The 11,462-nt window shown below is 32.3% G+C and overlaps 1 protein-coding gene across 1 annotated transcript in view; it reads left to right on the top strand.

Moving 5' to 3' along the window:
- Positions 1-11,462, top strand: part of LOC108554876 (protein unc-80 homolog) — a gene marked incomplete at its 5' end in the record, with an annotated part of 54,366 nt that overhangs the window by 28,887 nt on the left and 14,017 nt on the right. The window contains 11 exons of the mRNA XM_017910284.1: positions 743-933; positions 1,623-1,871; positions 2,974-3,247; positions 3,762-4,069; positions 4,486-4,911; positions 5,940-6,158; positions 6,402-6,547; positions 6,620-6,947; positions 7,796-8,116; positions 9,494-9,731; positions 10,269-10,478. Of these exons, the coding sequence (XP_017765773.1) occupies positions 743-933; positions 1,623-1,871; positions 2,974-3,247; positions 3,762-4,069; positions 4,486-4,911; positions 5,940-6,158; positions 6,402-6,547; positions 6,620-6,947; positions 7,796-8,116; positions 9,494-9,731; positions 10,269-10,478 (2,910 nt within the window). The remainder of the gene's footprint in view (positions 1-742; positions 934-1,622; positions 1,872-2,973; positions 3,248-3,761; positions 4,070-4,485; positions 4,912-5,939; positions 6,159-6,401; positions 6,548-6,619; positions 6,948-7,795; positions 8,117-9,493; positions 9,732-10,268; positions 10,479-11,462) is intronic.

Below are 11,462 nucleotides of genomic sequence, written 5' to 3'. Positions count from 1 at the left end.
ACTCTTTCCACTCTAATTCTTCCAAATATTCTAAATTTTCATGGGATCTCGAAAATTGAACGTTAGACACGATAAAGAGCCTCGCGTGATTGAGGTTAGGTTTAGGTTAGGTTCGAGAGACCCTGATTTAGGTTATAGAAAAGATTCTAGATAAGTTTATGGATAATTTAGAGTAGACTTAGTGTAAGAAATTTGAGTAGACTTATTATGTAGTGTAATCTATGGGAATAATACAAAGGTATCTTCATTAGATACAGCCTAAGTTAAAGTCACGGTGTAACTTGCGAATGACTTGGTACAACGCTCTCAGGCTCTGAGAAACTGATTCAAGAATATATGACTTATTTCATTGCTTGAGCTTCGATATTGTATAAAAGGGAAAGATTGCAATGGAGAATTTGAGAAGTGACTTCAGAAAATGTTGACTGAGTGTGTATGAAGTAGAGTCAAAATGACTGGTTTCAGACATTTTGTTTTTGCAGTTATCGAAAGCATGCAGCTGCTTTTGGCAAAAATAATGTTGACATTTGTTCGGATAGAAACGTAATTATGTATATCTATTTATCTTCATTATACTATATTTTAATATTATTTATGTGTACTATACTTAGATATATATATAGGTATATATTTTATGTCGGTAGTCGTAGTGTTATATATGTTTATTTTTCATTTCTTAACTAGATGAAGATAATGCGTAATTTTAAGGGGGATTATAAAATGGAAATTCTTTCCTATCCAGGAAATGTCGGAGATGGTGGCGAAGATGGCGGCGAGACCGTAGAGAAGCCGAGGAACACGTCTCATCATGGCCAGTCTGCGACTCCGTTGTTCCCTTCTTCCTTGTGCTCTGCGATCGTGCAAATAATTCATCTGCTCGACGATGCTGCTGTTTCAGACGACGGAAGTGCCGTTTACGAAGTTGCATATCAAGTAAACTAACTTATTTTTCTACTTTTATTTGAAATTCCATTGAAGGCTATTAACAAAGACGTCAGTCTTCGATAATTTATATTTCTCTGTGTATTGAAATGGGAGATTTCCGAGGAAGACTCCATCTTTGAATTATATTTCTTCTTTTATTGAAAACTCAATTGAAAATTTAATCTCTAATTAAAAATTTTTATTTCAATAAAACTTAATCAGAAGTTTTTACTAAATGCTTCATCTTTGAAATTATATTTCTTCTTTTACTGAAAACTCAATTGAAGACTCTATCTCTAATTAAAAATTTTTCTTCTGATAAAATCAGAATTGTCTGATATAATCAGAGATTTGTATTAAATGCTTAGTCTTTGAAATTATATTCCTTCTTTTATTAAAAAATTTAATTGAAGATTCAATCTCCAATTTAAAAATTTTCTTGTGATAAAACTTAACTAGAGGTTTCTATTAAATGCTTAATCTTTGAAATTATATTTCTTTTTTTATTAAAAAATTTTAATGAAGGTTCAATCTCCAATATAAAATTTTTCTTTTCATATATTTTTGTCCAACTTATATTTCTTCTTCTATTAAAACCTACTTAGAGACTTCTATCAGACACTTAACTTTGAGTTTACATATCTTCGTAAAAAAAATTATTTTGAAATCAGATAGTATATCTTTGATTCTTCTGTCAGGTGATCTGGAACTGCCTAGTGGAGGACAGTGCACTGTTCCTCCGCTATATCTTGGAACGTCTAACCAGGGAGAAGCAGGAACTGATGTTTAAGATATTGAGACACCTCATTCGCTTCGTGCCGAAATTACCTCAACAGGCTGCCTTTGCTTTGTACAATTATATCATTGGCTATGTCATGTTCTATGTTCGTACTCCGCACGAGGGTGGACAGAAATTAATCGGCACTGCTCTTTCCATATTATGGATGGTAATTACCAATGAGTCTGAAATGACATTCTTCCTATTAAAATATTCTCTTACTATACCATTACACTCATTGTACCATTCACTCTTTTGTCAAACCAACACCAAAAAGCGAAAAGTAGAAACTCATTTTAAATATAGAAAATTGTGCAAAATTTTTAAAAATTCAAAAGATAGAATCAATCACTTTGACTTCCATATAGTAGTATACTGATATGATTATGTTATTAATAATTAATTGCATTGATAAGTGGTATCAAAAAATAATGGCAATCACTTTAAGTTCCATATAATAGTATACTGGTATATTTATATTATTAATAAATAATAGTATTGATAATCAGTATCAAAGAATAGAGGCAATCACTTTGATTTTCGTATAATAGTACAATAGTATACTTGTTAAATTATATTATTAATAATTAACAGCATTGATGATCAGTATCAAAAATATAGGCAATCACTTTGACTTCTATATAATAGTATAATAGTATATTGGTATAATTATATTATAAATAATTTATTGCATTGATAATCAGTATCAAAAAACAGAGACAATCACTTTGACTTCTATATAATAGTATAATAGTATACTGGTATAATTATATTATTAACAATTAATTACATTGATAATCGGTATCAAAAAATAGAGGCAATCACTTTGATTTTCATATAATAATACAATAGTATACTTGTTAAATTATATTATTAATAATTAATATTATTGGCAGTATATTAGCATACACATGTCGAAATTGGTAACAATTTAAGTACGAATTGCACAGTCACGCTAGTCTATAATGACTCTCGAGTTACTACAATAATTCTTCACTATTTATCCTAACACTCAACCCAAAACTCAATTCAAGCTCAACTCAGAAACTGTCTCAAACTATCCTCCCCATATTTCCTCCCCACCATGCACACGCTTTCATGTCAAGGACCTAAAGCATTGCCCAGGATTTTCCTCAACATTCCTGGATTTTGCACCTTCCACCCTTGCTCCCTTTCTAACCTTCGTAAAGCTACGTGTACATGATAGAAAAGTACGATAAAGTACAAAAACATGGAAAATCTGTGTATAATCCAAATTTTGTGCTTCACAGGTGGTGCACAGTGTCCACGGTATAATGTTCAAAGATTTGAAGCAGATATTGAGAAAAGAGCAGTGCGACGCTTCGATTCTCTTAACAGCGAATATTCCATCAGCAAAGAGGATCGTCGTTCATGGTCCTCAAGATCCAGATGCCGGAGGAATCCCATCACAGTTTCCTGTGCAAGAAGACACGCAGTTCTGTCAGATACTGCGAGAATCCTTGGACTTCTTCGGCATCGAGGAGTCCAAGCAACGAGAGTACTTCCTCGTTGACTACAAAACACGTTTGTACTAATCACTTCCTTTTCGAATTATATTTTCTCTTCGTTTCTGTCAGAAGCTCTTTACAGTACTTCTTCTAGAATTTCTAAATTTTTGTCATTCAACATTTTCAACATTCAACATTTATCTGTCAGTTCTTCTGTTAATTATTCTTAGATCAACTAAATCTGGTTTATTTTCTGTCAATTTTGTATTTGATATCCAATTGAAATCCAATCGAGGATTTTAATGTAGTGCTAATTTTTAATTACACGAATTACGTATTATATACAACACTGATTACATGAAGAGTATCACTACAAGAGTATCACAAGAGTATTATTAGAATTAGAACTGTAGTAGTATAAAAATTAGAATTATAATAATATATATTATTATAGAATTATAATAGGTAGAATTATAATAATATAAAAATTGCAGAAATTATTTTAAAAACGTGGTGGTAAAAGAGATATTTGAAAATGTGGAAGAATTGGTAGGATTGTGTTTATACGATGACTATAATTCGTGTTCCAGATCAAATTCGCAATCCATCGTCGTACGTTCGAGATTACTACTTCTTTAAAGGTAGATCGCAATTTTCGGAGATCGAGTTGGTTCACATGAAACCGGAAGACGCGTTTAACGCTCTGCAACGGGAGGAATTGGTCCACAAGTTCGTCGAAATCGGGAAGGTGTTGCTAACTTGGGCGATCTTGAAGAATGTCGATATGGTAGTCCAAAGAGTAGTATTCCTGCACGAGGAGCTAATGAAACTGCCATCTTTTCCGAGAAGAGCTCTGGAAGCAGACTTGGACCTCTACAAAGGTGGTGAAATCGGTAGAGTAAGTAAAGATGGAATATAGATTGGTTTCTTGAAATAGTAAAGAATTAAATAATTTATTTTATTATTTTAATTACGACGTTTAATAATAATTTTAATTTAATTAATTATAAATTAATTACAATTTCAATTTTATTAATTATAAATTAGATACAATTTGAATTTTAATTCATTATAAATTAGTTATAATTTCAATTTTAATTCATTATAAATTAATTACAATTTCAATTTTTATTCATTATAAATTAGTTACAATTTTAATTTAATTAATTATATATTAGTTATAATTTGAATTTAATCAATTATAAATCATATGATATTGCTTGAATTAAACAGTAACTATGTATAAACAAATTATTCGATATACTGTGTGCATAATGAAACAAAAATGCAGTTTGCAACTGTCTTTTTGCACAGGAGCTTCTTGGTCTAGATGTGATGCACAAGTTTATGTGGGTCAAACTAATCGCGAGGATGTTCGAGGCGATGGCAGGCAATTTCGCATACTCAGGGGACATTCATCTGTTTCTAAACGTTTTAAACGGCGCGGTAATTCTGCACAGCGAGGATTCCTGCATTTTGCGCTACGTCGTGGCCACGTACATCAACGCAGCCCATAACTTCAAGAACATCTTTTCAACGAATGGCTATTTGCTAATTATGCCAACGTTGTTACAATTGTATTCCACTCATCAAACGAACAAATTAGTCACAACTACCGTGGAGTACGCTGTTAAACAATTCTATCTCATGAATAGAAAACCGTTCATACTGCAAATGTTTGGCAGCGTTTCCACCATATTGGACACGGATGAGACTAGTATTCATGGAGAAGCTCACAAGGTATTCCTTACGACTCCATTATACTATCCAATGTTATCCAGATCTTCCTCTTCATTTAAAAATTAATATATTTTTTAATTTATAATGAATATTTGAAATGAACGAATTTTTATATTCATAATAAGTATTTGAAACCAACGAATCTCTAAAATATATTTTTTCAAATTTATAATAAGTGTTTAAAATAAGGGAATTTATTTAAAATAATCGAATTTTTATATTTTTAATATGTATTTGAAACAAATGAATCTCTAAATTATATTTTTTAAATTTATAGTAACTATATAAGATAAGGAAATTTATTTAAAATGAACGAATTTTTATATTCATAATGAGATTTGAAACGAACGAATCTCTAAAATATATTTTTTAAATTTATAATAATTATTTAAAATAGGGGAACTTGTTTTAAATATATTTTACATTTAATTTGTATTTATGATAATTATTCAAAATAAGGGAATTTATTTAAAATAAACGAATTTTTACATTCATAACAAGTATTTAAAAGAGATAAATCTCTAAAATATCTTTTCTAAATTTAGAATAGCTATTTAAAATAAGGGAATTTGTTTTAAATATATTTTACATTTAATTTGTATTTATAATAACTATTTAAAATACGGGAATTTATTTAAAATAAACCAATTTTTATATTCCTAATGAGATTTGGAACAAATGAATCTGTAAAATATATTTTTTAAATTTATAAAAATTATTTAAAATATGGAAATTTGTTTTAAATATATTTTACATTTAATTTGTATTTATAATAACTATTTAAAATACGGAAATTTATTTAAATAGATTTCACATCTATTTTATATTCACTACAAGTATTAAAAATATTTTCCATTAGTAATATGAATAATCACGTTAGTAATAGTACAAGTAAATTAATAGTATACGTAGAAAGGAAACGATATAAATAAGAAATGCTGCTGTGCTACCCAAAAATACAATTTAAATCAATAATAAATAAATAATAAACAGTAATAAATTTGTTAAACTTTTAAACTCGTTTGAAGGTTCCTTCTACGTGTCTCTTCAACCTACTATTGAGCCTGGAAACACCATCACCGGACCCTCTAAACATAGACGAGTTGGTCAGAGAAGAAAAGCCCTTGAAAGCCATAGATTTCTGCTACCACGACGAGAACGAAATGGTCACTGTATTAGACTGCATATCCCTTTGTGTTATGGTGATAGCTTATGCTCCTGATTCCGTTCGAGGCCAGCAAATGCTGGTAAGCCAATCTGCACCAACCACCTTCAGTTTCCCCTAAATTTAACTAACACGTCTCTTTCAATTACCCAAATCATCCAAATTAAATAACAATTATCTAAACTAAATTACCTAAATAAAAGAAAATTTAAACAAATTGCAATCGTTCCTCTCACCAATGAAAGCAATCATATTCATCAACATAACAATAGCTGTTCCTCGTCACGTTCACGACTAATTGTCTTTAATCCACTTATACCTTCAGATCATATTAGAAGCGATATTGCCTTGTTACGTTCAACAAATACAGTCCCCGACCTACAACAAAGAAGGTAAAACCGAGAAAGAAATAATACACCAGCTGGCAGTGGCAGTGAAGACTTTGGTAAATAATTCTGAAGCACTTACCAAGTGAGCATCGTTGTTTGTCACTCTCTGATTCGCAATTTCGATATTCCTGGTGAATCGAACAAATTTTCTCAGATATTACAACGGGCCGCAGAAGTCGAGTCCAGAGCACAAGGGGTCCAGTCAGAGGAATTATGGCAAAGGCCCTTATTCGCCTGGGTTCGACTTCGAGGACGAGACTCATGCTACCAAGTACATGGAGCACTCCAAGGTTCGGACCTTCTACGACAGAGACAACGACGATGCCGAGAGCTGCCATAAGAATGAGTTTCGCCGACCACGAGATACTTTGTTGAACATGGTTGGCGATTTCGTGGCTCGTTGCACGGCTCGTTTGGTGGAACTGAACAAGAAATCTCAGGATGGGAAAACGATCGAGTTGTTAGACTCCAAGTGTCATATAGTGAGTACTTGAGTACTTGATTTATGCTTATGCAATGCACAGGGTGAGTCGTGTAAATTGATCGTGAAGAATAATTTCCAAGACAAGTGGTCTACATAAAATATTTTAAATAATGCTTGCCTGGTACTGAAAGACGCGTGTAAGAATTTTTTAAAATAATTTGTTTGTTCGGGATATATTAAGGTGAGCTTGAATTTTTTTAAATTATAGGCTGGTTACCGAAAGATTGAATGTTTCTTTAATTTTATAATATTTTGTTCGAAAATTTTGGGTGAGAAACGTGTGAAGAACATCCCTCAAATGACCACCATTTCTTACCCTTTCCACCCTTAAGCTTTTCAATGGCCACCCTATATTTAACTCGCCCTGTATAATGTTGCAGTCATATTATTTAATTAATAACAGAATTTTATATAATTTCAGATATTACAAATATATTTTTTAATACGGCTAACATTGTTTCTATATTATTTGTCGTACCTTTTTAATTTAATTAAATTTACTTAATTTAATTTTATTTTAATTTCAAATATTATTTTCAATACGCAACATTCATATAAATTATATTGAACAAAGAATCCATTCATCTACTTAAAAAGGGGAAATAGTGAAATTTGAAATTTTGCAAATTTCCTTTATTTGTCCTATTTATAAAAGTACGTTCATTAATAGCAATTAACGTGTATTATTTAATTTAATTCTTTCTTAATTTCCAATATTATTTTGAATACGCAACATTCGTGTAAATTAAATCGTTTCTGTCTACTTATTTAAAAAAAGACAGTAAAATTTGAAATTTTGCAAATTTTCTTTACTTGTCCCATTCATGAGAAAATGTTCATTAATAGCGATTAGCAGACATCGCGCATAGCCTGTTGAAGATATCTCCATACGATGCGAGCACGATGGGCTGTCGTGGTTTAAGAAGATACATGAACGACATACTGCCTTCGACCGATTGGTCCAGTGACGACATGAGGCCTGCGTTAACGAACATCTTAAGAAGGCTGGACAAAACGTTCAGTAAAATACATAAGAAAGCTTCCATCAGAAGAAACACCGACTGGACTGCTGCAAGCGATCTTTTGAAAGGCGTCTACGAAACACTGGCCAAATGCCCTTACATAGCACATTTCCAATACTTGAAAGCACTACTCACCACCTGCCAGGTATCCCCGCTAATTTACATTCCTACATTTTAATCTTTAAAATTCACAGAAAACGTGTAAATATCTAAACATCTTCTTCAACTTTCCTAAATTAATTTAATAATAACAATAATTATAAATTTAATAATAGTAATAATAAATTTTGTCAGAAAGGGGTACAATATTATTCACAAATTTTGAATATTTAACCCTTTGCACTCGAGGGATGACTCTCAGTCGCCATTTCTTTTAATTCTATAACCTAAATAATAAATGATAACTATATTAAAAATAATTACACGTGAAATATTGAAACAAAATATTTCCATTCGTCCATTTTTCATGCTTCCCTTCATTTATTTTAGCATTAACCCTTTACACTCCATTCTCGAGTGTGAGTCGATATCGGTTTTCACCACAGGAACGCCTATGTCGAGTTGTACTAGAAATTTTCCGATTTTTCTTCAAATGAGAAAACAGGAAATAAGCGAGAAAAATAATTCGGAGTGCAAAGGGTTAAAAGTGTCACCGAGATTATAAAAATGCAGGAAAAGCTTTGAGTTGCTATTGCTTACCACGAAAGAAATCCTCCAGTGCGAAGCAAAAAGTAAACCTTTCAATCAGATCCAAAAGATGAATTTGATATGTTAATTAACATATCAAATTTAAAATAATACGTTGGAACGTGGAATGTCGAAGTAAAATAATTCCACGACTCAATTTACGCTAATATAGGATTTCTTATTTACTGTTTTAAAAGTATCGTCAACTTTATGATATAATACCTTCGAATTGCTATTTTTCTCTAACGAAAAGACCTTCCAGTGCAAAGGGTGAAAATATACCAGTCGAAAATTATAAATATCGAGTACTAAATTTCCATCGAAATTAATTTGATATTTAATGGCCGAAAATTTTAATTAACGCGTGTATCTATACATCAAGGATAATTACGAAAATTATAAATATCGCATGCTAAATTTCCATCGAAATTAATTAGATATTAAATTGGTAGAAAATTTTAATTAACACGTATATCTGTACATCAAGGATAATTAAGAAAATTGTAAATATCGAATACTAAATTTCCATCGAAATTAATTGGATATTACGTTAAAAATGGCCGATGGTAAAAAATTTTAATTAACATGTACATTAATGATCTGTGCATTAACAATAATCACGAGAAATTTACAAAATTCGCTATAAGTTTACTCCAGCAAGAGGAGCGTGTCTTGAAGCAGGAGAAATTAAGCAACGCCATCATTAAAGCCTAATCAAATCGTAATTGAGTTATTTATGCCTCGCGTACTTGGATGTCGACGAGATAATAATAATGATACGCTAATAATTAGGCGTTTAACCTTTTATTAATTGGAGACTTTAATTTATCTATAGTCGTTAATCGTCGGAGATACCCCACCAGAGGATATGACATCAGCTTCCTCGGCCGCCTTAATGAGCAAAATACCTCCGCCACATTTTTGCTCCACGGTGCTCCGACTGATAGCGCTCTACGTCATATCTCTCGGAGAAGGATACTTACACGCAATGTTCGCCACTCAAACACGAACAGAGAACATGCTGCTGAACTTATTGATACCGTTGTTTCTACGCGTAGGAACTGGAAGAAAAGGTAAAACGAAAGTGACGTCATTCCCAAAATTTTCATTCCCAGAATTTCATTCCCAAAACTTTCATTCCCTAAAATTTCGTTCCCAAAACTTTCATTCGCAATATTTTCATTCCCAAAACTTTCATTCCCAAAACTTACTTTCATTCCCAAAACTTTTATTCCCAATATTTTCATTCCCAAAACTTTCATTCCCAAAACTTTCATTCCCAATATTTTCATTCCCAAAACTTTCATTCCCAAAACTTTCATTCCCAATATTTTCATTTCCCAAAACTTTTATTCTCAAAGCTTTCATTCCTAAAACTTTCGTTCCCAAAACTTTCGTTCCCAAAATTTCATTCCCAAAACTTTCATTCTCAATATTTTCATAAATATTTTGGAAATTCTCAACTATCTCAAGCCACTAGAGATCCTTTCCTCGTACGAAAGTCAATGAGAAGTAGAATATTATTATTTATAGATGAATTTATATAAATTATACAAAGATTCATGGTATTTATTAAGATCGATGAACATAATTGGTTCCATCTTTTCCAGATGTGCCGAAGCTAACACAATCGGATATAAATTTCGCGTTAACGACAGTTTTGAACACCTTGTGGCCACCATCCACGAAAACGGTCCCAATGACAGCGCAGAACTTGAAGACAACGACAGACATGAGAGCTGGTAGCTTGACATTCGTAGCGAGGGACTCGAAGACTTTGACCAAGACATCATTGACGTTGTATCAGGTTGCTTTTCTAGGTAAGCAATCGAGAGAGTGTGGAATTCAGTGACATTTTCAGCATTAACATGAAGCATTGTCTCATTTTAATTATGGAAAGATGGAAGATCGTGGCATCATGAAGATAGTCGCGATTAGGGTGCCATAATCTCTTGGGTTACAGAAGAACCGCTGCCAGTGCATCCCTAGACTACTCTTCGTTCGCAATCCACTCGATATACACGCCATCCATGTTGAAGAATTTTGTTCATACAGTCTTCCAAATCTTCAACAACATTTTCCCAAATTTTCAACCACATTCTCCCAAGTTTTCAACCAAGGTTTCCCAAATCTTCAACCACATTCTCTCAAATTTTCAACCACATTCTCCTAAATTTTCAACCACGTTCTTCCAAATCTTCAACCATATTCTCCCAAGTCTTCAACCAAGGTTTCCCAAATCTTCAACCACATCTTCCGAATTTTTCAACCACATTCTCTCAAATTTTCAACCACATTCTTCCAAATCTTCAACCACATTTTCCCAAGCCTTCAACTAAGGTTTCCCAAATCTTCAACCACATCTTCCGAATTTTTCAACCACATTCTCTCAAATTTTCAACCACATTCTTCCAAATCTTCAACCACAGTCTCCCAAATATTTAACGATAGCCTCCCAAATTTTCAACCACATTCTTCCAAATCTTCAACCACCAAGCCTTCAACTAAGGTTTCAGGTTTCCCAAATCTTCAACCACATCTTCCGAATTTTTCAACCACATTCTCTCAAATTTTCAACCACATTCTTCCAAATCTTCAACCACATTTTCCCAAGCCTTCAACTAAGGTTTCCTAAATCTTCAACCACGGTCTCCCAAATTTTCAACCACATTCTCTCAAATCTTCAACAATATTCTCTAAAATATTCAACCACATTCTCCCAACTCTTCAACCAAGGTTTCCCAAATCTTCAATTGCATTCTCCGAAATTTTCAACTAAAGTCTCCCAAATCTTCAACCACAGT

The sequence above is a fragment of the Eufriesea mexicana genome, unplaced genomic scaffold (genome assembly GCF_001483705.2).
Source record: "Eufriesea mexicana isolate 0111107269 unplaced genomic scaffold, ASM148370v2 scaffold92, whole genome shotgun sequence".
NCBI lineage: Eukaryota > Metazoa > Arthropoda > Insecta > Hymenoptera > Apidae > Eufriesea > Eufriesea mexicana.
This window is presented reverse-complemented; position numbering and strand designations above follow the sequence as displayed.